Genomic DNA, 26,932 nt, shown 5'->3' on the forward strand with positions numbered 1-26,932 from the left:
GTTTTCATACGTCACGCCACGGGGTTAACACGATAAAGAATAAACTAAGTAGAAAATAGGATATTTATCGTTCAAAAACTTCAATAAACACAAAACATCTGTAGAAAGTAAGGTTTGTCACAATTCATATCATTCCTTCTCAATCACAAATGAAGGGAATAATATTGTATTAGCAATGACCATGATTCAACGTGGTCGATTTGTTTTGACAGAAAATAATCCACAGATTCAACAATATTATCACAACAGGTGACATGCGTCATTTCATTTGAACAGCGTGTGTATAATGTTGGGCTTGCTTATTTACATTTGTACCCTTATAAGTGACATTATTCTTCAGAGTTGAAATGACTGTAACCTGTGCTCCGCGCCTTTTTCTCGAAGCAACTCGTTACTTTACCTGGCGTTCATAATCGCGTTACGCCATTGTCCAAAGCGGTTTAACCAGGAATGAACATGGTTCAAACAATTGGATACAAGATTTCTGGCGCTATGACAAACGATTCGGGCGATCGAGACTCGTTGGAATCGAGCGGGATCATGTTATCAAGTGTATCAGAAAATAGTGACGCACAAAGACAAGTAGGGAGGCATAAGCATCGATCAGTTCATCCGTATCATGAGCAAGGGAGTTGGAAAGACAAGAATGTTCGTCTGCCACCGCTACCCGAACCACCAATACCCAACGATGAGATAAACTCCAGCAAACTTACAGGAGGTATGTAAAGTGCTTGTACCTAACTAAAGCAATGTTGATTTAATGAAGACACCAGTTATATACAGTGTTGTCAGCAGCGCATGAAGGTAGCTTAACGTCTCGTCGTCTTAAAATAAATAGATAGTTACTGCAGTTTACAATACCGATCATACTATTCGTTTATTTTAGATTGATTATTGATGAATTTGTTTTTCTCCGCAGATATGAAATGCAGCTACAGACTTCCATCGTCTACGTTATCCTCGCCCAAGCTTCCAACACTTCCAGCTGGAGTTCCCCCCACTGTAGGAAAATATAGAAACCGTGCTCATATTATCCCAGTGCTTAATTTACCGGACCATGTTACCCCTGAGCGACTCTCCCCGTTACCGGCCAACAGTTTGTTACGGGAGCAATTCATCCGGCAAAAGAATAATCCGACTCCTGACTTTTCCGACGAAGAAATCCGAAAGGTTTGTTTATGTACACGCACCTTTTATAAGCACTATAAACAAGTGTCCACAAAGCGGTTATGGCATTATGAGACTGGCACAATGAGTAGTCTAATAATAATCTCCAATTTGATACTTTCCTTTACTGGTGTACAAGGCCGACCATATAGAAGGGCTGTGTTAAGCTAAGCGATCGACCCGCTTTGTGTTATGTTTTCCATTGTTTTATAAACAGTCGATTTAAAAATCATTATTGTTGGTGCCTTTGTGGCTGCACGCTGTCCAGACACCCCGGGTAACAATTATATCTTTAACTACATTCGAGTCACACTTGATGAAACAGTCAAACTGTTACGACATTTTTATATAGACTTAATTGGGCAAAAACAAACAGAACCTAAATCAAACCGTTCTTATAATAAAACTTATATATCCAAGACGGTAAATTAAGTCTTTTTTATTAATGTTGGAAGGTGTATTATGCCACGAACATCATGCCCTACACACATGTGTCAAGTGCTTGAAATAATTTCGACAAACAAACCAAATGGATGTTTCAAGCTAAGTTAACACAGGGAATGAATGCTGTTTGCGTACAAGTTTTTCTCGATAATGAAAGGAACAGCGTGAAGCAATTGTAAACAACGGGTAGACTATTATGTTAACTTGCTCTGAATCTAAACGGGGCAGTTTTACAGAACGTTGTAAAATAAAAATAAATTAAACTCAAAATGCCCCGCTGTTTAATTGTTCAGCCAAATTCAAGTAACTGGACTTTCTCTATTCCTATATGAACGTGATGGCCAATAAATACTTCTCGAAATAACTTTTTACTTTTTATATGACAGATTTGTGAGCAGTATTCGATCATGAGATTTTTGCAATCAAGGGAAGGAAGGTACAAGTTATTGTGCAAATATCTATTACTTGGTTTTGCTTTAGACGTTTATCACATTTACTGATATTAATAGTTCCGGTAAAAGTGTTTAAATGAGAAACATTGCAAAATTGACTGAAATATAGGCCTATGTCGTGTGTTTAATGATTTTTTAATACGTGCCATAAGTAAAATCTGTTTTGTCTGTTTCACATATAATCACTGCTTAAAACCGGTAATTTGCCAACTGGTATTACTTTTTGACTCATTCATAAAAGGTTACAGTTGAGAGCGAATCTATTACAACGTGTGTTTACCTTTGGCTGATTACAGGGCAGAGATAGACGTCACCCCAGTATCTCAAAATAGCGTAAAACTTCGAAAGTCTTTGCCTTCCCTCGCCCACACTTATCATCGGTCCCTTGCTGCCATACCGGAAGATAAGAAACAAAGAATAACATGGATTCCTCGTTTAAAAGCGTGGATTCCAACTCAACAGGTTTATTTTCCATCATACACTTTATTAGCATATATATAGGATGGGGAAAGATGGGACATCTATTCATTCTATTTTCTCATCATCCGATTGGATAGTAAAAGTATTTTTCAAAGAAAAATAAAACCGTATCTTCCCGACTTCCCCATATCGTTGTTAATTGTTTGAAACAAGATCAGGATATTTGGATATTATGTGCTAAAGGTGTCCCATCTTTCCCCACCCTACTATACCGAGTGGATACAACATTTTCAAATCACGCTATTACGAAATGTTACTGTTTTGCTTTTCAATTTTTATGACCAAAAAAAGACGAAATCTCGTAAATATACGAAATGTACCAAAACAATTATACTGATGTCATACAGATAGAAATTCTATATGTCCCCCAGAAAAAAAATATTTGCAGCGTTTTTAAGCACGTATTTACGTTACAATTGAGACCATCAGTCAGAAACACAAACAATATATATTCTAGCTCTCAATTTTTACAAAGCATTAGCGACTACTGGGTTCGAATCATAAACACGTAGCAACTTGCGAAGACAAACGCTCCCTAGAAGTTAAAGGATCGAACATGTATCATCATATACATTCATACAGAAGTCTATACTTTCGGTGTTTAATGCACGAGTTGTAACAAACTATAGCAGGCAGATACTGTTTGTGTTGCCTTAACTATACCATCAATCGTTGCTCATGGGCCATGATCTATTGGCTTATATCCAGTGTATACAATATAGGCACTTGAAACTGATACTCACAGGGTGCTGGTAGTGATTGCAATGTTAAGGCTATATATTATATATTATAATGACCATTGATTTAGGCGTATAAGCAATTTAGTTTCGCAGTTCAGACTATGCAGACAAATTTTTTGATCGATAAAGTCTATATAGTTGCTGATTATGTCACGGTAAATATATATGCTCTGGTTCTATGTTTTATTATGTGGGTTTGGCTGCGACAGCATGACACGTCATGACAGGCAGCCTATGGAATATATAGGCCAGAGTTGGCTTAGTAAACTAAGTTTGGTTTTACAACTATATTAACTAAATAATATAACGTCTATAATAGTGCGGGCTATATACACTAAACGTTTTTACTATGATTTAGTAATTCTAAAACTATCAATTGGAGTTACCAGAAAATATAGCAAAAAATACGTTTTGTATATTATAGCAGCGCCCGATTCAATACATTCAACTAAGCGGCGGAGCAAATGTAACAGAGAAGTGTCACCCCATATGTTCTAAACATCACGATTTCTTTCATAATAACTTAAACTGGGAAATAATCAACGGCAAACCTTCGTTGTGTCCCAGGTATGTGATGGTTGCTATATTGTTTTAGGTTTAATTGAAAAACTATTCAATTAGTTGTATATACTCTGCGTATCAAATTTGTAATCGTTTTATTACAGTTTCATGCCCATTAATTGATTTGGCCTCAACTATCAACTTTGGTGTATATACGCACTTACGTATTACCCTTATAAATCAAAGTATATATGGTAGGGAAGATTTTCAATCTATTTTTCCTTTTTGCTAAGTAGTAAACAAAGAACATTCAAAGATTTATAAAAAACTGTATCCTTAAAACTCCATATGCCGTTAATGATTGTTTAATACACGATCAGGATATTTGGAGGTTATATGCTAAACGTGTCCCGTCTTACCCCACCTTACTATACAATAGTTCATGGCCATTCCTTAAACATCTGCGCACAAAATATTTAGGAGCTATTATTGTTTCTTGCAGATATACAACACATCATCAGCGCAAGAATTCCAAGACGAAGCTTAAGCAAATCAAGAACGTCAATACCAAGAATCGAAAACCACTCACCGTGCCACGAGATCCATTTAAATCCCGTTTAGATCGTATTATAAAGCGGCCATGGGAAAAAGTTGTCAAGCCAAGGCAAGGTTGGATTTTGATTGAAATAATATAAATAATATATAAACATTTAAAAGTTGTTAAGTATGTATGCAAGATATACGCTCTGTATAGCGTTCTGGAGAGGTTGATATAATATGATATTAGTGGCTTGACCATTGTAGTAGTCGTTGGATTTTTCCGCTGTCACGATGATAAATATATACGTGATACGAGCAAACGGGGATAGAATTATTTCCGTGTAACTTTAGTCGGCCGACTAAACGTGAAAATACACCGACTAAATTATAACGAACGCGGTAACCCTGACGACACCGATCATTCACCAGTCGGTAGAAAAGAAAATGTTTAACCGTATTATTCGTATATAATATAGTAGTGTGGGGTAACATGGGACGCCTTAAGCACAAAGTATCCAACTAACTTGATTGTGGGTTTAAACCATTACCAACGGTCTATAGTGGTCGTGAGAATATGGTTTTATAAATCTTTAAATGTTCTTCGTTCATAGCAAATAGGACAAGAAAATAGAATGAAAGTGTGTCCTATCTTCTCCCACACCCTACCATAACAGCTTGCGCATAACATGAATTATGCGGGTATCCTGTCGATTTGTATTATTAAATTTTAATTTACACTTTTGCTAAAAGATCCTTTGCCTCAACCCATCAAAGAACCAGTAACTTTAGTGTTACCGGATGACAATGAAGACAGAAGTAAATACCATTGGATGGTGGATAACTCTACTATGACTGAAGATACCTTATCTGATGTATTTAGTATTAGCATCAGGTATGTTTGTAAAATGCTAATGATACAGTGTTTTACCGGCATATATAATATAATGTAGGTATACAGTATGGTGTATAAATCATATTTTAGTACATATATGCGGTATACAGTATATATACGTTATATACAGTTGCAACGAAAAGAGAGATTATTTAATTAAATAGTATTTCGTTACAAACGCTTCGAAAACTAAGTTTTTATTATCGATGCAATACTAAAGAAAATATATTATGTTTATTAAACACGATTGTAATACAGTAGACTGCAGGACACACAATGTTTTTAACAATATTGAACAGCATTCCTCTACCCATGGCATCTCGACCGTCAACACCATCATACACATCAGTATCAAGTCAAGCTGCTTTTCCAGTAAGGAGGACAGACGTCATCAAAGTCGATAAAGGTAAATCTGATCTCAAAATATCGATCGGACGAATTTGATCAGTTTGTTATTTTTTTTCACTAGATGTTACAAGCGCTAATATACCCACATATATTTGCTTCCTAATAATGTAATTTTTCATAAAAACCAAAGAAATTTAAAAACAGAAGTACCGCCATGTATACATCGTCAGCATAGGCTGCTAAATATATTTGTATCAGGCATATATGGGCAGTGTAACGAACTAAAAAGTTTATGAAACTGTAATTATTTTACATACATTAATTCAAATGAATGAATGAATGTAACTTACTTTATTCTCGCGTGGCCGGAAAACGACAGTCGTTATTACACGGGTTTAACACCTCGTGCCAGCTTACGAGTTACCATGTTTGTTACTTTGTGGGTAATTATTTTTTTAGGGGATTTTTTATTTTTTATTTTTTTATATATTGCTGTTAATTTGGACAACCCATTAGTGACCACTGGGTTGGAATTCAAATTCTATTTTTTTAATTAATGCTTTTTACGTCAACGTAAGCCACATTTGGTATGGTGGGGGAAGATGGGCATCTTTTTGTTCTATTTTCTCGTTTCATTTAGTAGTAAACAAAGAACAATCAAAGAAAATATAAAACCTTATCTTCACGGTTCCCATAGACCGTTAGTATTTGTTTAAAGCACAATTAGAATTTTTATACATTGTGTGCTAAAGTTGTCCCATCTTCCCCCACCCTACTATATATATATCCAACATTTATATGTCAGCAATTTAAATTATGCACTTATACATTCCAGGTTGTGACGTAATGAGCTACACACCCAGTAGTTCTCGCACTCAAAGTGTAATAACAGAAGTCTCAACACACATAGACGTTTGTGAAGAAACTCCTGAAATTTCAACTACGCCTATTATACCCAGTAAGTTATGTCGGTTTTCAGCAGTTATATTCTAATGTAGAGATATAGTACCTTGGTAAGACCGTTATAGCACCTAAATCCCACGTTTGCTGATCATTTTTTCGAATAATTAACAACGATTCTTTAGAGTCGTAAGGATGTAATTATTTAATTTTGTAAAGGTTATTTGTTAATAATTAAATGAGACGAGAAATAATAGTAAAAGCATGTCCCATCTTACCCCACTCTTCTGTACCTAATACATATCATCCGCGTATTTGACAAACTTTGACATCAAACTCTTCAATGGCTTACACATCATCCAGTTCATACTTTTTTAGACAAATTAAAATACAACTAATGTAAAAAAAACATGAGCATGAAATATATTAACAGAAACCGACGAAGTGGAAGATGTTAGCATTCCGTGTAATGGACCACCTAAGCTGTTATTACCCGAAGCTCCGACTAAAGTACAAACAGACACTGTTTTAAGTGACGTAGAATCTGAACCACCAAAAGTCTCAACGAAGAATGATATAGATAACACCAGCACGGTTTTTACAGTGACTGTCGAAGGCGACAACAATGCAGACGACGATATATCGACCGCATTTTCAGGTATATACAGTAAACCTGATTACAGATCTTTATTAACATTAAATGAATTATACGAAATGTCCTGATGAACAAGAAAATGTGTCAAATGAGAAGGCTATTATAAACTTTATTTATTTCAGGCTACACAAGTGATTCATACGTTGCAATAATTGGAAGTGATTCTGGAGAAAGTAGAAAGACGTCAGTAGGAAGTACTTCCACCATTAAGAAACAAAAAGGTGTAAACTTAACAACACCAAAAATTAGTCGTCAATTCAGAAATTTATATTAACTGGGATTTGCGAAGTTTTATTAACCTTTAACTTTTTTAAGCAGTAAGGAAAAATGCAAAACCTCCGCCTTTGCGAATTCTTTCACCTGTCGTAGTTCCAACATCTGTTAATGATATTGGTATTTCAACTGACACCGAAAGCATTTCAACGACTGTTAAAGTCGACACACCTACTTCGATACCGCCTCCTGTTTTCAAAGGTATGGTCATCATTTGAAGAAAACTTTTGACATTCCGTTTTTATGACATTCCTTTTTATGCCTAAACAGTGTGGAACGCACACTTTACTCATTTTTGCCGTGCTAATGGGAAAACCGATAAAACAGCGCGTGTCATGTTTTGCTTTAGTTTAACAGGTTTTTGTGGGCCAGCACTAAATAAGTATTTGTTTGTGAATATGGCCAAGTAAACCTTTTGAAATATAATACGAATTAATAAAATGATTATATAGACCCAAATCTAATTATTATTTGTATTATAGGAAGGACTAGCAGTTGTACGTCGAATAGATCTCATCGTTCTGCTTTAAGTTTGAATACACCATCTCCCACGCCTTCGCAAAAGAGTGCAAGAAGGCGGGGACAAATTAAACGGTAAGCTTGATGATCTGCTGACTATTCTTCTCGTTTCGGATATAATCTATAAATATATACACATGGTGGATATTCTTCAGGGACATGGAGCTAACAGAGGAGCAGAAAAGAGCGAGAAAGGCGGAAGAACGGAGGAAACGAGCGAATGAACGCTACGAGAAGATGAAATCAAGTCGGGTCATTCCGCCTCCGCCAGCAAATGTCTCGCCAATGGATATCAACGACGCTGGTATATATATATGTTTGTTGGATGCACAGCATAAACTTGTTAATCACAAAATCCTTACTCAGATTTAATATATACAGTAGTATGGGGAAAGATGGGACACATATTAACTGTATTTTTTCGACCTGTTTATTAGTAAACAAAGAACATTTTAAGAAATATGAACCTATGTCCTCACGACTCACATAGATCGTTAGTAATTGTTTAAAACACGATCAGGATGCTTGGATATTATGTGCTAAAGGTGTCCCATCTTCCCCTTCCCTACTATAGATATCGCCCTCGTGAAACAATTCTTTTTTTAACAAAATCCCGCGCGAATATAGAAAATAGACGGCAGAATATCGATTTGAGTCATGCAAAACTGCGAGCTGGCATTGCTAATTATATAATAAAGTAACGCGGTCACACACAAGTATTTAACAGCGAACAACTTTAACCACTATAAGAATTTAAATATTTTATACAGACGAGTTCCTTGCCAAGTTCTGTATAATCAACCCACAGAAAATGGAGAAGTATCAGCGCGCGTTTACAAAAGTAAGTCTGAGGTCAAACTGAGGTCGTCGTATTTAAAATGTACAACACGTCTAACAGGTAGACGCAGATAAGGACGGATATCTGACAATTGAAGAAGCGATGGATGCTGCTAAAAGATCTGTGCCAACTGGTGTACTTGGAGAAACAGACTCCCAATATTTAACTATGGTGATTTGTCGAATATAAATGTTTTATGCTTATTAACCCTCTTTGGTTTTCAGTTACTCGACCTACTTAATCTGAACACGTATTGGATGAAAGTGGATTTTCGAATATTTGCGATAATTGTTTCCTTGGCACAGAAGATTGCAGCACTCGAGTAGGTTTAACATAAATTTGTTTGCAAAACGTTTGGGCCTTCCTCAAAAATGCGAAAATTCGTTCGCTCTTTTAAGCAATACTATAATAGACTAAAAAGAGATCGACATGTACATTATCATAGGATTCATGAGTTTTTATGGTTTGGTCATTTTTCTGTCAAAAGTACCATCTAAACTTTCCGGGATTCCTGCACCGCTGTTAGATAATTCTACATGATAGCATCGTCTCACATTTTTACAAAGGGCCAAACCAAAACAATGTGACCGATTTTTAGACGAAAATTCTTACATCTGTTGCATATTTTAGTGATTACATGCGAGGTATTATCGACCGTTTTGACTTCAAATCCCTTGACACAAAAATGTGGAGAGCGCGCGAACTTTTTCGTCAGTTCATTGACAACGTTGAAAATGAAACTATGTCCATGGAATCGCTGTGGACAGAATTGAAAGCAGGCGGAGTCAGTTACCACCACGAAATGCAGGTAAGATTTAATTCCAAAACAACCATTCTGGGTTGTACTAGACCTTGATAACAGATGACGCATAAAAAATGTTTAAATTTGTTTGTTCTAAAAGGTGCGAAAGTCGCTGCAACATCTTAAGAGCTTGGACGTTCTGGATTTTATTACTTACTTGCCTTTGTTCGCACTCACCCACACCCAGATTGTCACAAACCCACTTTGTGACGAGAGAATCATCTAAGATTAAAATGCTGGATGGAAGAAACCTTGCCGAATACGGTGGTCGTGTAAGAAAAAAAGCGGGTCGTTATGGTGACAGCGTTCGCCATTTGTATTTTCGTGTTCGGTAAAATATGTATAGCAAAGAACACGGCGAAAAAATTTCGTAACCGTGTGGTTTTGCCGACTCATCAAATTACACGCATGTGCCTAGGCAGCTTTTAGCCAAAATCGGGCGACAGCGCCGACTGTGAAAGCCTTACGATCGTTTTTTACTTCCATAGTTCCTGATAGAATACAAGACTACGTCTTCCGCTTTTTTGAGCCGCTTGGTCGGTCAAATACTTGTTTCATACCAGCTGCCTTAGTGTTTTGAAACTTAGAAGATGCGGCAGACTCCTGAGTCCACGGGGAGTCAAAAATCGTGGTGTCCTGGTCGACCAAATGCGTGTACTTTGTACGCCCAGAGCGACCAAAGTTTTTAACCTGAAACACAAAGAGACAAGTACTTGTAGCGTCAATAAAGAAACAAACAACATACGTTTATTAATGAAAATCGTTAATCAGTTTAGCTTTAGCAGTTTATCACACTCAACCTACTACAGATCGCTAGTGGGCCAGGACCAAACAAAAAAGGCAACAGTCAAGTGTACCTGCATAACTTTTGGCAGAATAGTTTTATCAAAGTGATCTTCAAGTGTAGGTGCCGTGAAGTCCTTTGTGTACGTATCTTCTTGCTTGTCCTGTATTATGTCCTTGTTTAATATTTCAGTATTTTTGCAACGATACCCTTAGTGATACAATTAACCAGTGCCTTTTGATCTCTGTTTTACATTATCATGTAAAGAATAAGACAAATATAACCACCTGGGTTTTGTGATACAACACATTTGGTTTACCCACAAGATACCCTACAAAATTAAAGATTTAAATCAACAACTTACCATAAAGAAAGCACCCCGATGATAATACTTCTGCAAGAACTTGTATTTGCCTTTAGCAGTTTGGTTGGTAATCTGTCGTGGATTATTCCGTAATTCTGCTCTTCGTTCTTCCTCGGTGAGGTTGCGGAATCTTTCAATTTCTTCTTTCTCCTTTTGCATTCTAATAACGAAGAATAAAAGCAACGCAAATGAGTTAATTTGACATTATTTCATTTAATGAGAAATAGTAACAACAAACGCGAACCAGTTCTTCACATGATTTATAGGCAAACATTGTTTGTTACAGTATACAGGGATCACTAAATTGTTGGGTAATGGGCAATGGTACCACATGAAGTACTGTAGACTAGACTAGAGCATTACATATATAAAACCCAATATACTAATAATGCTTAGAAAAAGCTCACAATTTATATAAACTTTTACCGTATACTATCCAATAGAAACAAAGCAACAAAACTCACGAATCACGTTCGTCCCGATCTCTTTTGATTCTCTTCAGCTCCCTAAGCTTCCAGAGTTCATACTCTGCCTCATCATTACCATCATCTGAGTCCACCGCCTCAAGAGCAGCATCCAACTTCCCAAGAGCCATCTGTTCCATCTCATGTTGCTCTCTCGCCTCTTTTTCCACCATCTGCATTAAAAGAGTTTGTGAATGGTTTGTTGTTAAATGCATACAATTTACTAAATATATTTAAACTAACATTGATGTCAAATCTAAAAATGTAAGTAAGCTTACAGCTAAAGCACAGGAAGATCTTTTAAAACAATAACCTTGTAAAGAAATGAAACAAAATATTTTGTCATTTATAAAACCTTTGGCAGGTGGTAGGATAACATATAAGATATAACATACACATAGCATGTTTAGATTATATGTACATTATTATATTTATATATATATTATATATACATATATTTTTATATATTGCAAAAAAATAAAATAGTTAAATTCACCTTGAGTGTATATCGTCTTCTTTCTTCTGCAATCTTCTTTGCTTCTTCCTCCAACAACCTCTGTCTTTCTTCTTCTTTCTCTCTTTCTTGTATCGTAAGTCGATCTTTTCTACAAGAACAAATAGTCAGATCCACAATCTCACCAGTTAAAGTCGCAAGTTTTCAAGATACAAATCCTGAATTTTATATTATTCTCATTCATGCAAAATTTACTTGCTATTTCAAACCAGGACAAGAAAGAAGATATATTATACTAATTAGTAACCCATTTGGTGTACAACTTTAAAGGGGAGGTAATTCCATTAAGTTACAAATAAAATAAATTCTTACTTTCTAACAAACACTGGTTTTAATCTTGGACCATCTTCATCTGAATCAGAGTACTCGGACTCTTCGTCTGTTGTGAACTCCTCTTCCTCAATCTTTCCTTGGTCTTCATCATCTTCCTGATCTTTGGACTCCGTTGGCATCGCGAGTAATTCTTCATTTACATCACGTCGCGCTCTTGCTCTTTCCCTCAGACGAGCTCTTCTGTTTTCAATTTCCTGACAAGATGAGAGGATATTATTCATAAATTGTAAAAAATATACATGTGTGACAGCTTTTCACATGCTAGAAATAGTAACATAATACACACTAAATGTAAATTTTGATATAACATAAGTATATATATATAGAGAGAGAGAGAGGGAGAGAGAAGTAAGAAAAAACTTTGGACTACATCCTAGATTTCCTGTTGCTCTGTGCAATCCTAACTAAAATATATAAATATTCTTACATCTTCGTCAAGTTCTCCCTCATCACTGCTCTCTTCATCTTGTCCCATCTCTATCATGGTGGTTGGTGGTTTATCCTCCTCATTTTCCGATTGTTCATCAGATTCGGAAGCTTCAGCGATCACCTCGGGTTCGTGGATTCGTCTCCGCCTCAATCTGCCAATTGCAATGTTTATTTTGTTCAGTTTTTTTTTTACAATACATCAACATTAAGCGACCAAGTTTAGAATATTGGTTGACTTTGTGGTCAATGTGGAACCAGCTTGATGGTTGCATAATATGTATGTCAATATGCTATAATATTCCTATTAATATTTGTTTATCCTACAAATAAAAAGTAGTTAGTTAAAATCATGTTAACACATAGTTACAAGTTCCAACTAAAGATACTGTACTCTGTACATGTATCTGTGTTACACGTTATCATTGATTCATTGAAGTATTGTTATGTTATATTTATATTTACTATTCACTCATTGCGTTATGTATATCTTTTATATATAATGTTATATGCACTGCTGTTCTGTTGTATATAGCTATAACCTTAAGTATGAAATCAATTACTTGCTTATTGCATATTAATTGTTAACAAGATGCGGTTTTAATGCAGTTAAAGGTTAGGTAGCTAAAATAATGCTGCATGTCTTATACATATTCAACAACATTATCTTTAATTTCTAACAATCTGTAATCTGTATATATATTGATGAGAATCAAAACCTCACCTTTCCTCCACATCTTCCTTCTCCTTGTGCTGCATCAATCTGCGCAACCTCCGATCATCCACTTTCGTCATGTCCACTTCCTGCACCTCTTGATTATTCCGGATGCGAGAAATGACGTCCTTCTCCCCTTCACTATCGGACCCAGCTCTCCCAAACTAAACAACAGGTTAATTTGAAAACAAATTAAAACAAACAAAGCTACAGACCCCATGTTTTAATATGTTTAACAAAGCTATTTTTTTCAAATTTTGAAAATATGTTTAACAATGCTTTAATTTCCCAAAACAGATTTATAACTTTGAAAGCTGATTATCGGTATTTACCAAGCACCACTGAAGCAATAACCGTTCAGTTTGTAATAAAACACAAATCAATGGTGGCAGTGTTGAGCTTAGAATTATTTTCGTCGGTACAAAGCGAACGCTGTAACCACTATATAAGAGTGCATGTTTTCAGCTTAAATTTGCTCGATGTAAATTAAGACGTATGGATGCACAAGGAGAATGATTACTTTTTCATCCTCTTCATCTTCCTCCTCTTCATCATCTGCCCAATCTGGTCGTTTCCCTGCAACGTATCTCTTCACGTGGACTTTTTCCATGGATATTTCACCTGTTAAAATTTTTAAAATACAAAAAAGCATTGATGGTTTGATAGCTATGTAAAACAAATTTCACAACTGGTTATTAGGTTTTTTGATTAATGCAATGTATTCCTTTCATCGATTGGTTATCCTTATCACAATACTAAAAAAGTATATAAATCTTCAGGTTTAATTATAAAAGCACCTTTTCTGTTTTTAACAGGCACGGCACCAGCAGTAAACATGATGGGTTGAGGTTTGGAGGTTTCCTCCAACATATGCTCTTGCCCAAGAGTGAACATTTTGCTTTCTTGAGTAAACCTTCTACAAAAATAGATGCAGAACAAACTACAGTTGCCTTCTTATCCCAATGGTTTAATTTCTGTATACCTAATGACCGTTTGTCTGTAATGTAGAATTCGATTTATATTGTAAAACGTATCTTAAACAGTAGCCTACATATCAACAAAACCTTACTTTGCAAACTGAACTAACGCTAACAAAATCTATGCGACTCCAGCAGTTTACAAGATCTCAATGATCACATGAAACAGAAGATGGCGTGTCAGAGCACTAAAACTTTATAAAGGACTATTTTCTAAATTTACCCAACACCCATTTAATTAGACAAGGAAATCATGTTTTAACCATAGAGAACTAATCTCTATGTTTTAACATCCAAGCGAAATGTGACGAGCGTAAACCAAAGGAAATACCAGCATCTCAAAATATTGCATCAATATGACGTCACTATTGTCTTTATGACTATGCGGTTCTTTCCCTCTGATGGTCGAGTTGTTTTTCCCGTCTCGTCGCTTCGATGATTCGCCTTTTTCCCCCGATAGTAAAACTCCCCAATTGTAAATCGCCAAACTAATATGTAAACGTAAAAGTTATTGTTCCGATTTTGTAGTTTATGCAGTGTTTTAGACTTTGTTTTAATAATTTCGACTGTATATAAAAAAACATATTTGGTCTGTACTTCGTGTTTGGATAAGATGGCTACGATGCGGCCAACATCCGGACTGGATACTGGAAACTCCTCTTGGAGCAGTCAAGTTCCGTTTTCGAGAAAGAAGTATATTGATGAGATACCACCTGAAAAACGACAAAAGTTGTGCACTGAAATTGACTACACAATTCATGTAAATGCTGGTTACTGGCAAAAGTTGGGTAAGCAAAAAGTCATGCTTTAAATAATGTATTAGGTAATACATGCTAATAACCTGAGAAGTAAACATCTCTTTCAGTGGCATATCATAGACCCCGCAAACCAAAGACCAGATGAATTAGGGCCCCACTATAATACCCTATAGAAAACAGGTGTTCGCATTTGTATGCACAAATTATTAAAATAATAAATTGTTTATGTGTATATATATGATAAAATCCTTATATATATTGTGAATTTGTGAAGTCAGAATTTCAAGTATGGTGTGATGTTTTTTATATTATTATAATATGTTCGATTATTACGTCATAAGCAACTAGAACACATACGTTGAACGTAATATGGTTTCAAAGTTAATTTTCGTCATTAATGCACGTTTGTTTTCAAAATAAAGATACAGCCTGTATCAGTGGGACCTATGTAACAGTGTGAGGGCAATTGATTTAGCAGTTAGCAGATATAAGGGCACAAAACAACACTTCATAATGTTAATAATTCGTGTAAAACAAATTATTGAAAAACTATTAATACCTTTATAAAAGTAGAAGATGAATTACCAAAAATAACATTAAATTTAAACTTCCCTATTTTATTCAAGCACTCGTCCCAGTATATGGTTGATGTTGGATCATTGGCCCAGTGCTTACAGTACAGCAAACTAAGCAACCAGTTTTTGTGCAAACTTTAAACAAGTATGATGATTAGATTACCAGTGAAAACAAATTGTTTCACACAACGTTGTTTAAAAATGTGTGAGGGGCTAAGCGCCACCTAGCGTGAATAGGATGTTTACTTCTTGAGTTATGGACATGTTTAGTTATTACAAGTAATTATATTAAAAGAGAGAGTAATTTTAATGTTGTGCAACTATTAGAAATAATATAAGAAATCTGTATGTAGTATATATGCCTAGATATTTGTTTAGTTGGTAACCACTAAAAGTTTTTTGACTTAAAATGTTTCGTCATTATCATTGATAGCCTAACCTACCAACTGTATATATATTTTACTCTAACTATGATATGCATGAAAACAGGCTTTGTCACAGTAATCTAGACCCATGGTTTTTTTGTTACAATATCAATAAGTTATGTAGGCTATAAAGGGAAGTAACATGTAACATAGGATACCTTACCAGTATCCATTACCCACTTAAATGGGCGATTAAATTCTTGTTGGATCTGGTGTCACCCTCCAACCTTTGTTAAATTCATGATGGCCTGTCTGGAAAATTTTAGGTATCGAACCTAAACTGATATTGTATAACAATTCTGGACTGAATTGTTAGTGTCGGAACTAACTACATATTTTTTAACACTTTGAATCATCATTTTATATGTTTGAATTCTCCTTAAAAGAAGTGTATGAAGCGTTGCTGTTCCTTTTTTTAGTTGGTATGTTGGGATTTGACGAAACATCAAGTAAAAGATATCGTTTATCTTTTGAAATGCATGGAAGCCCCACGGACAATTTGTTAAGAGATTGCAAGTACAGGATGGTTCGAATACGACATCTTTATAAAATACTCATGGAAATTGGGTTGGTACAGTTGGCACAAGAAGTTCTCGGAGATTTTGGTGAGATTGTTTTTTATTTTCTTTACAAGATTCTAATATATGGTGTCTGTGTAAAGTGTAACTTAGCTGCTATTAGTCATTGTGTGCAAAATTCAGTAAGTAGATTGGGAAGATTTTTATAAACTTATAGTAACACAAAAGCTGTTCAAGTTAATTATTAAAAATAAAACTTGCCAACATAAAATTAACTTTTAGACACAGAAGAAGAGTTGACACCACAGTCGTACAATGTAAACGGAATGCCATCATACCAGTCAAGGTAGACTCGTTACCCCAGTTTTATAAATTTCTTACCACATGTATTTCTACAGATTAGCCAATCCAGGTGAAAAGATGTCTTCTGTTGCTGATCGAAAGCCAGAACAAGCAACATCATCCAAACGTAAGTTAAACCCATTATTAATATAATCTAAACAGTGTCACAGCCGTGACGCCAGTACTACACAACTGAAAATACCATGACCAAACCCTCTTTTGTTCATTTGTTGTGGGAAAATATGCGATGTCTAATTTACTGTACAGAATCCCAATCTGTTAAGTTTAAATACAACATTTCCCCTAACTAAATATATCCCTATTATTCTCAGGTGAACAATGGTCAGGATTGGATACCTACCATTTTCACTACAGTGACATCAAACAAGGAACAAATAATTTCAGTCGCGCACTTGAACTTGGGGCAGGGGCTTTTGGGAAAGTATATAAAGTGACTCTGAGAAACACTTTATTTGCATGTAAAGTACTAAAAATTGTAAGTTTTTGTAAGATTTTTTTTATTTGTTCAATAAAAGTATCATTGTGTTAGTAGTAGTAGTACACTTGTTAAGTAACAGAGTCGTAAATTTTTAATTATCTTATTTCTATTCCTAAGTACCAATTAAAACTAGTTGTACACGTACTACCAAAGCATTCATAATAATTGTAATAATGCCAAATTATAACTTGAATCTCAATTATGTCATCAATATTCAAATCACAGGACAAGGAAAACCCTCTGACCACTTCAATAATTGAAACTCACAGAAAACACGACGACCTTCGCAATGAACTCAATTACTTGGCTGAGTATCGACACCCGAATGTGATTAGTTTATATGGGTGGTCATTAGATGGGCCCGACCCATGTCTTGTATATGAATTCATGAGCAATGGCTCGTTACAAGATAGACTTCAATGCTCGGTGAGATTACAAAGCAACTACTGGGTCATTAGGTGCTAATGGCTATGTCATGTGGATGTTTATATTCCATTATCCTGTATTACATAAGTTACTTTGCTTTTAGCCTATAATGTGTGTAACAGTTTTTTGTGTATATTGTTTTGGGTATGAAAGAGTTTTAACATAGTAAAATGTTTAATATTATGTATTTATTTATTAATAAATAAATGATGTGTTGTGATTAATATTTTTATCCATATATTTATGCAAATTGAATCTCATAAAGATTAAACTGGTCAAGTGAGTTGAAACAGACAGAAACAAATACCTGTACTTTCATTCAAAATTGTCGTTTTATTAAGGGGGACTCAAGGCCGTTAACCTGGGAACAACGCGTGAAAATATCTTGTGGGGCCGCAAGAGGTCTTCAATTTTTACACACTTCTAAATCCAAGCCATTGATTCACGGCGACATAAAAACGTAAGTTTCAATCTGGGCTTGTTTGTAATATCATTAAACGTGAACCTGTATGCTCAATAGGTGCATGTGAAAGAAATTTGTTAAAAATATATTAAATTTCTGTGGAGTGAAATATATAATTGGGTAATTATTAATTAACTTTAGTTCTGTTTAAACTCTGGTGGTAAAGATTAAATATGGGTGTTGATATAATCTTTATTGTACAATAACTTTACGTCATTTCAGATCATTTCACCAGTATTAGACTATTAGTATTAGTATATGTGCCTATTCTGCTCATCTTGTAGCCCATACTAAATGCTGGTTAACTTTTACGAATCTATATATTTTGTACAAACAGGGCAAACATATTGCTGGATGAAAGCTACACTGCCAAGTTAGGAGACTTTGGTTTGGCTCGAGAAATGCCAAGGAATGCTTCAACTGGAAGTTACATAAGGCTGGATAACGAGCATACACCTGGCACACTTGGATATTTAGCAAATGAATATATCACCACAAAGCAACTGTCTGTTAAAGTAGATACATATGCTTTCGGAGTGGTTTTACTTGAGTTGTATACTGGACGTAGAGCGTACGACAGAAATACAGAAACTCCACTACTGGTAATTAACTTTTGCCCATTTTCTTTGTCTCTGATTTTTTTTCCACTTTTGTGCACGTTTCTTTGGTAGCAGTTATGGAAGTTTAATAATGTTTAAATTGGTATCTTGTACCAACAGCTGCGAAAGGTTACATCTTTACCACATAGCAATGAAATTTGGCATTGGACATACTTTAACTGTGTAATAATATATTCTTTGGTTACAGAGAGATTATATGCATGAGATCGCGTATGAATCTTCGGAAATTGGTGAAGAAAAAGCACGAAAAAAGCTGTTAAGTTTACAAGACCCAAGGGTAAGAGTGTTGAATTTTATTACTGTTTGAAAAATACTGACTTTTTATGTTTAGATTGCAGCATTATCTGTTGAAAATGCTTTAAAATATGTTTGTCTGGCACTCAAGTGTTGCCACGAAAAGAGACAAAAACGACCCAAAATGGATGTAACCTTAAAACAATTGGTAGAAATAGATGATGCAATTAGTTCACAGAACAAGGCTCCAACATATCTGCCTGAACCATACAGTGAGTATTTTGATGAATTGTGTACAGTAGACGTACCTTTTACTAATTTGAATTGTATATCCAGAGTACAGACCAAGGATGCCGCATTCTCAAATTTCAAGGAAATCTCCCACAGAAACTGATGATAATTCACTTCTGCCAAAAATCCCAACACCAAGTCCAAATATGGTAAAAATGTTATAATTTAATCAATTAAAAAATGATCTTATTAATTTTAAATTGAACAAAGAACTAAATATCTACATAATAACTTTAAAAGCTAATTGTCTTTGCAAAGTTGTTTGTCAGTTTGTGCTGTAGACACAGAAAAACAACATGTAGTTTTAATTCTAATTCCAATTAAGATAAATATAATTTTACTCCTACAAATATGAGTAAATGTGTAATTTCAATAGAAAAAAGCAGATCAGTCAATAGCACAAGCAGCAAGCACTCCTGTTCCCCATTCACCAAGCGATCAGTTCGATCAACTTATCCGTCATCCTCCATCCTCTAGCGATGAATCCGACAGCAACGGTCGTTCATCCGTTGCCACCTCCAACCATAGTTATTACTGCTACCCACCAGTTCAACATTCTTCATACCCAGCACATTTACAGTCAGTGCAGGACTCTTCCACACAAAGCATGGTTGACTCTATGCTCTCCTCCCACATTCATAGTGAGAGTATCATGGACAGCAAGAGCGATATCTACGCTCCTGGTCCGTACAATTCCCCCATACACCCTGTACCTCCTGGGCCACCAGATAACCCTTTTCGCTTGGATTTAAGTCGCCTTCCAAAGACCCCTATGTACAACAATGCCCCAAATCTCCCGAACAGACAGACATCAAAATGCACTACTGAGGAGGAATGTACCGCTGAAACTTTTACCAGCCTTGATTTGAATGGAGATACTAAACCACCTTATCAGCAACCCAACAAGTTTATGTCAAGGGAAGCAGATCTCTTCACCACAAGCTCAAAAGCCACAACTCCACAACCGGATTCCTTTCAGTTTACCAGCGCATCTAACACACAAGGTCCTTACCATTCAGAGTACAGTACCTCGTACCCACCTGTCAGCATCAACCCTTGCAAGGAATCAATCATTGATCAGTTAAAAAGTGGTGCTGACAGTTACACACAAATATTCAAAGACAACCAAAGCCACAGAGTCCCCACAGAAAGCAGCACTGATTACTGACAATACTGACTACACAAGTTTATAAATGAGGTGCAAACATTGCCATTAACAGTGACATTTTGTACATAGTCAATGTTAATATGTTCCTTCATTGTGCAACAAACAATACCATTATACACAAACAATCACGCCTGCGTGTTCAACTTCCTGTTGCGAGCAACAAACTGTTGTATTATATAAAGCCTGGTGTATTTTTTGTAAAGTAAAATTTTCCCATTTTACTTCTTTTTTTAAATTTTCATGTATTGCAATAATGTCATCCTTTTTTTGAACTGTGATACACAAGAACAGTAAGAGATTGGAACTCGTCCATTATTTTTAAATGTGAGATGTATGTTGTGCAGTTTTGTTAGATTTCTTCCATGTTAAGTTCCATAACCGAATGCACTTTCATTTAGAATTTAGATCAATAACTTTTGGATTAACTTTTTGGACCCTGCACTACTTTTTCAAGTCTGCAGCTTCCATGTAAAGGATAGTTGTAGTCTAAATACATATGCATGGTACAGAATGATGGCGGTACATGTTGTTAATATCATCATCTTAAATACACATTCTGTTACTGAAGGTGTTGTTTAGGTGTTCTCCACACTGAACTTTTTCACCAGTTGTAAAATAAGCTTGGCTGCTATGGCTCACCACTTGCATTGTGAGAACCAGGTTTGATCCCTGTTTAGCATATAGTGGCTATTGCTACAACCCATCGATTACTAATTAGATCTCCAAATTGACATCCATACGAAAACCACCCAAAAAGTTACATAATTGCTAACTTGTAAGCAGGCAGAAGTATAAAACCAAACATACATGCTAGAACGTCCGTCATTGCTTCAATAAGGGAAAATAAATAAATTGAATCATTTGACAGCAACAATACTAGACTTTATATACGTAAGGTGTAATACTACTACCGGTTCTTCTTCTCAGACCTTTATAGTGGACTTAAAATAAATCCACAGACCACAATTACGTTAACAGAATTACAATATTCAATTTCATATGATACACCTGTTAATGATCTTAGCTTCATTTTCATCATAAAAAGTACACTCCTACATTCTTTGTGTATATTTCTCATAAATATTTTAATGGTAAACAACGTAGAGAACCAAGCATATAACAACTAATGTAATTGAACTCTAATTGCATGGTGAGGCACCATAGCAAAGGATGTGCTGAAACTTTATATTGTCTTCACAGCTTTCATACATTGTTGATTGGTTTTCCACAATAAGCCATCAGGTTTGCTTCCCTGAAAGCCTCGGACAAAGTCTACATGAAGAAATACGTTATTTAAAACTATGTTAGTAATATAGTGGGGTGGGGAAAGATGGGACACCTTTTCATTCTATTTTCCTATCCCATTTAGTAGTAAAATAAATATTTAAATTATAAAACCGAATCCTCACTCTCATAGACTGTTGACTCTCACAGACTGTTGTTATTTGTTTAAAACATGTTCAGGATATTTGAATGTTATTTAGTAAAGGTGTTCCAACTCCCACCATCCCACCATATATAGATGATTAATCATTTAATTATATGGTAATGCAAGCATAATGGCTTCTAAGCATACTAGCATAGATAATAGGAGGAACAAGTTAACCCCGGCCTAAATCCCATGCTTTCCAGTGAGTAATCAAACAAACTTCATTCCTCTCTCACCGGATGTGCATGACAAACTCGTGCAACATCTTCCGCAGATGCTCCGTACTCCATCGCAAGGACCGCCTCGTTGATCATCTCCCCTGCTCCTCCTCCGATGATGTGAGCTCCCAGAATCCGATCTGTCTCCTTGTGACTGAGGATCTTCACAAAGCCATCGGTGTCGGCTGCAGGTAAGCATGGTTGAATTAATTGAATATCTAGACGATTAATATTGTTTTGCCCCATTCTTACTTGAATGAATGTAACTTACTTTATCCTCGCGTGGCCGGAAAACGACAGTCGTTATAACACGGGTTTAACACCTCGTGCCAGCTTACGAGTTACCATGTATGTTACTTTGTGGGTGATTAAATTTTGGGGGAATTTTTTTTATGTATGGCTGATAATTTGGACAACCCATTAGTGACCACTGGGTTGGAGCAATTGCCGTTAAGTTTCTTGTCCAAGGACACATACGCCGACAATGGTAGCAGCGACGAGCCTTGAATCCATTACCTCTGGAATACAGGCAGGCGCGCTAACCACTATGCCACGGCGCTGGACGCGCGTTATACTGATGGTAATATTTCAGAAGTTAAAGCAATATTCAAACATGCAACCACTATACCATTAGTCTTGGCTCTGCTGTTTGCTGAGAAAGGAAATTTCCCAATTTTGTAGGGAGCGTTCTCCTCTTTAAGTTGTTCTTCATTCTTACCCACCCAGCCAACTTCAGGGTGAGTGTATATTACTGAGGGAACACAGTTGTAGTCAATATGTACAGGTGCACCTGTAAGACCCTCCACACAGATAATTCCTTCATCTTCAGCTTTGTGAGCAAGCATTGGTCCTTTGATGACATCACCAATTGCATATACACTATGTGATAAAATATTGTGTTATATTACAAAGTACAGCACATCCCAAACTGATTGAAGTAATTTTAGGTATAAGTTTATCAATAAAAAAATACTATTGAATGAAAAACCAGGTGCTAAAACTTGAGGAGTGCCTCTTTTCAAGGCTTTAGTATTTAAAAAGTGCTGCAGTAAACTATAGATAACAACTGCCCTACGAGCTATTTTTACACTGGGCTAAGAAAATGATAGTATTGCAGATTTTAAATTGCCATTGTGAATTGTCTACATCATTATCAAACGTAACAATAGTAACAAAAAAGGTTAAATTTGATATTTGTAAATGTCTTATGCATACCATACTAAAAGTCTTACGTTGGACTAGAAGTTTGAAATCTCTCATTAACAGGAATGGTTCCACGGGGTTCTAATTCAATTCCAACAGATTCCAAACCGAGATTGTTTGTGTAAGGTCTTCTTCCAATACACACAAGCAGAACATCGCATTCAAGTGTCTCTGCTTTGCCTCCCTTGGCCGACTCAACACTGCAGGCAATTTTTAAGGTTTTAATTATTTTTAAAAACACAAGAATGGATTTTTGTTTGGGAAACACTGCAGGGTAACTAATTGAATACTGCTCACATAAGAAGTCACAACTTCTTGTTTAGGTATTTGTTTTATATTTAGGAGCAAGCTATGTGAGTAACATCTCCAACATAAAAAGATAGAAGATAATTAAAGTGGGTTTGTGTAACAGGCATAACTATTAACCAATGCATAGCTGTTCATACTTTTCGCAGGTTGTAGCTCACTTACCCATGGTTTGCTCTGTCTGTAGTACTAGCATACGATTACTAACTATGGTTTGGTAAGGGCGAAGGCACATATAACTACAAAATAATCTTAAGTTATGTAATCGAAATCTCACTTACTTTACTTGAATTCCACTGGCAGTTTTTTCTGCTGAAGTAACTTTGGTGTTTAGTTTAAATTTTAATCCTTGTTTTTGAAGAGTTCTTTGAAAAGTTTTTCTGAAAAGTTATTTTATAAATTTACAAAATATGCAGCTTATGCTTGTCATGCTATTTTTATGGGGAATAAAATTTAGGGTACTCCTATAGTTTTATACACATCCAATAAAAAAATTTGCAACCTTAAAGCTCTTATAACAAACTTATTACCACATCATATTAAAAGCGAAATTACACAATATCAACTTTTTGATGAAATACTAAGTATTACACTCTTATTTTGTAAGGGTTTATATTAATTTCTTAGTAGAAAAAATAACCACCAATCATATTTCCCTTAACGCAAACTTACGAAACATCCATGTCGATTCCCATACCCCCTACATGACCAAGGAACTCAACAGCGGTGACTTGTGACCCCAATCGTGACCAAACCGACCCCAGTTCTACCCCAATAACCCCAGCTCCTATAACAATCATTCTCTTTGGAACTTCCTTCAATGAAAGAGCTCCAGTCGATGAAATAATTGTTTCTTCGTCAATCTAAAAATTGAGTGCATTTTTGTTTTGGTATACGGTTACATATTTTTTTTATCTATTAAAATGATAGCATAGATTAGAACATTCTCATTTCTGACATGCATATACTTAAAAATATAGGCTATATATATATATATATATGCAACAAACTAAAAATACAATAATAGTCATAAAAGAGAATAATTTATATATTATAAAATTAGCTGCTTGGATATACAGTTTTCAATGGACACTATTTCAAAGCCCCGGACAAACTGAAGAAAACTGGAATTTTAAAAATTAGATATGGCCAAGAAGCACAAGATATTATCCATCTTGCTGCATCAGTCATTTAACAAGCTGTAAGAATGAAGCCTGCACTGGCCGTTGTGTTCAGAACAGAACCCATTTTTTTCCATTATAATGGTTATGGTATCAGTATAAGTAACTATACACTAATAAAGTGGGAACAAAGTAAACATTTTTAATTCACCTCAATTCCAGGAAAGGGAGTTACTTCAGATCCAGTTGCGATTAAAATATATTTTGTGTTAATTGTTTCTTCCCCTCCATCTGCTTTCTTTGCAACTACCTGTAGCATGAATCAATGAATGAATGGAACTTTTCAAATGAAACGCGACTGGGCAGCAACAGTTGTTATAACAGTACACAGACAGATGTTCCGTTTTATACGTTCTGCTTATCAGTTACCACATATCGATATGTAACTTAATTGGTGATTAAAAATTGTATATTTTTTCTAATTTTTATTTTCATGTATGTTAGACAATTTGGACAACCCATTAGGGGACCAATGGGTTTGAACAATTGTTGTCAATCTTGCACCAAGACACATATCCTATGTGTCTTCGCCTATGTGACATATGCTTCCAACAGCATTAAGCTACGAAACAAAACCTACACTCTAGGGTCCTGCAGTCGAATCAATGAAAAGTTAAAATAATACAAACTAAATTAACTTGGAAAAAGTTAACTTAGCAAAACTTGCAAAAGTATACATAAAGATGGATGGCTGGTTTACAGAATTACAAATATATAAATATATAGGAATAATTATATATTAGAATATTTCATACTTGATTTGGTCCTTTAATAATCCCATGACCATCTACCCTTGTAACTTTATTGGCTTTAAACAGTCCAGCGATCCCAGAGGTTAAACCAGTGACTGCTGTTGACTTTTGCTCCATCATTTTTGGTAAATTCAGTTTTACTTCAGCTGTATATGAAATTTATAATGCATATTTTGAATAGAAAAAATGTCTATTTAATATTGGTGTCATGGTACTGTATTTTTGCAACAACATGAACGTACTCTTACTTTATAAATATATCTAAATTTTAAACCATATTTGATTGGAATTAGCATCTACATCTACATGGTAGGATAATGCTACTAGTACTACCAATATCCATATTGGTGCTTTTATATATATAACACATATCACAGACAAAACTGACTAGCACTGTACACTTACCATCAATTCCCCTCATGGCAAAATCTTTTCCAGTAGCCATGTGATAATAATGTGAGTTATTAAGCAAAGCTTTTGAAGGAATACATCCAACATTAAGGCAGGTTCCACCAAGTGTTGCCTCTTTTTCAACACATACTGTCTGTAATGACAGTGCTGATTAATAGCGCATAAGGGCATATTTAAAAAATGTACTGTGAATGCAACAACAAAATATGGGTCTTAAGAGTGTACATCGGGCTAATAGGTGCATACGACACCGTGTGCCTAATGCACAGTACAAATGAAAAGCCTACAAAGTACCAATTTTGTACCAGTTAACAATATGTACAATTTCATTGGTAACATGGCGTAATGGCACTCATGGCTATACTTCTAAAGTTATTTTTTTCCAAAATATCTTGTTGGTTGCAAACAATCTACTTTACAGGGTGAGCAAATAAAGTCAATCATTTTCCCCTAAAAAATGGAACATTTTCTAAAAAATCTTTTTTCACTATAGAGCTGTGGATTAATTTTTCCTAAATTAAAATCACCCTTTTTTAGAAGAGTATCACCTTTAAACCTAGCTGGGCAGCTTTAATTGCAGCCACGTAACCTCCTGGACCAGATCCGATCACAACGAGATCTGCATCATGAGTTTGGGAGCTGTAGTTTGATGCTCGAATAAAATATGGCTGTCGTAAAACATTCGATGACAGATTGGTGGACTGTGAAAAATAAAAAATGTTGAGGTTATAGTTTTTGGTTAGAAAGACAAACTTTAGCTTTACAGATTAAAACTTAGATTTTTCAAACAAAAAAGTAGATTCACATAAATGTATCCAACTTACTTTGGAAATAAATTGACCAAGTTTCAACATTTTTATCTTTAAAAAGTAAACAAACTAATTGTGACAGCGCAGTTTCTAAAAACAAAAATATTTTATAGCAAGGGATGAAATGATGATATGTTATTGTTGTATTCAGTTGTAAAAATGATTAAATCATTTTA

At 35.3% G+C, this 26,932-nt stretch overlaps 4 protein-coding genes across 6 annotated transcripts; 2 read left to right on the forward strand and 2 right to left on the reverse strand.

Annotated features, from left to right (window-relative positions):
* The first annotated feature begins 330 nt into the window (after positions 1–330).
* LOC149742708 (uncharacterized) lies at positions 331–10,295 on the forward strand. Of its 3 annotated transcripts, none has more exons than XM_089876283.1 (19): positions 331–718; positions 920–1,170; positions 1,998–2,047; positions 2,360–2,525; positions 3,711–3,850; positions 4,287–4,453; positions 5,075–5,216; positions 5,516–5,622; positions 6,400–6,522; positions 6,898–7,122; positions 7,242–7,340; positions 7,435–7,593; positions 7,875–7,986; positions 8,067–8,215; positions 8,682–8,752; positions 8,810–8,920; positions 8,974–9,071; positions 9,380–9,557; positions 9,652–10,295. In XM_089876283.1, exons 1-19 carry the CDS (start codon positions 451–453, stop codon positions 9,775–9,777), a joined length of 2,742 nt encoding a protein of 913 aa, XP_089732409.1. In that variant the 5' UTR covers positions 331–450; the 3' UTR covers positions 9,778–10,295. The 3 variants fall into 3 exon arrangements, with proteins under 3 accessions (XP_089732409.1, XP_089732392.1, XP_089732401.1); XM_089876266.1 differs by having other exon boundaries at positions 332–718; positions 3,708–3,850; XM_089876275.1 differs by having other exon boundaries at positions 333–718; positions 3,708–3,850; positions 7,438–7,593.
* Positions 9,844–14,170, reverse strand: LOC149742709 (microfibrillar-associated protein 1-like). Its single transcript, XM_089876364.1, has 10 exons — positions 13,949–14,170; positions 13,672–13,772; positions 13,161–13,315; positions 12,438–12,591; positions 11,990–12,204; positions 11,660–11,768; positions 11,164–11,336; positions 10,700–10,859; positions 10,409–10,498; positions 9,844–10,241 (listed from the first exon to the last, which is right to left on the reverse strand). Exons 1-10 carry the CDS (start codon positions 14,043–14,045, stop codon positions 10,059–10,061), a joined length of 1,437 nt encoding a protein of 478 aa, XP_089732490.1. The 5' UTR covers positions 14,046–14,170; the 3' UTR covers positions 9,844–10,058.
* A 447-nt stretch (positions 14,171–14,617) lies between these two features.
* On the forward strand, positions 14,618–21,014 carry LOC149742710 (uncharacterized). Its single transcript, XM_089876295.1, has 12 exons — positions 14,618–14,916; positions 16,306–16,491; positions 16,687–16,750; positions 16,803–16,873; positions 17,079–17,242; positions 17,471–17,671; positions 18,013–18,131; positions 18,472–18,736; positions 18,942–19,031; positions 19,086–19,260; positions 19,325–19,428; positions 19,656–21,014. Exons 1-12 carry the CDS (start codon positions 14,742–14,744, stop codon positions 20,445–20,447), a joined length of 2,406 nt encoding a protein of 801 aa, XP_089732421.1. The 5' UTR covers positions 14,618–14,741; the 3' UTR covers positions 20,448–21,014.
* A 486-nt stretch (positions 21,015–21,500) lies between these two features.
* On the reverse strand, positions 21,501–26,932 carry LOC149742711 (dihydrolipoyl dehydrogenase, mitochondrial-like). Its single transcript, XM_089876340.1, has 11 exons — positions 26,772–26,932; positions 26,496–26,648; positions 25,942–26,080; positions 25,540–25,682; positions 24,936–25,034; positions 24,276–24,466; positions 23,885–23,983; positions 23,327–23,497; positions 22,723–22,973; positions 22,113–22,279; positions 21,501–21,719 (listed from the first exon to the last, which is right to left on the reverse strand). Exons 1-11 carry the CDS (start codon positions 26,799–26,801, stop codon positions 21,651–21,653), a joined length of 1,512 nt encoding a protein of 503 aa, XP_089732466.1. The 5' UTR covers positions 26,802–26,932; the 3' UTR covers positions 21,501–21,650.

The sequence above is a fragment of the Ciona robusta genome, chromosome 1 (genome assembly GCF_009617815.1).
Source record: "Ciona robusta chromosome 1, ASM961781v2".
NCBI classification, from domain to species: Eukaryota; Metazoa; Chordata; class Ascidiacea; order Phlebobranchia; family Cionidae; genus Ciona; species Ciona robusta.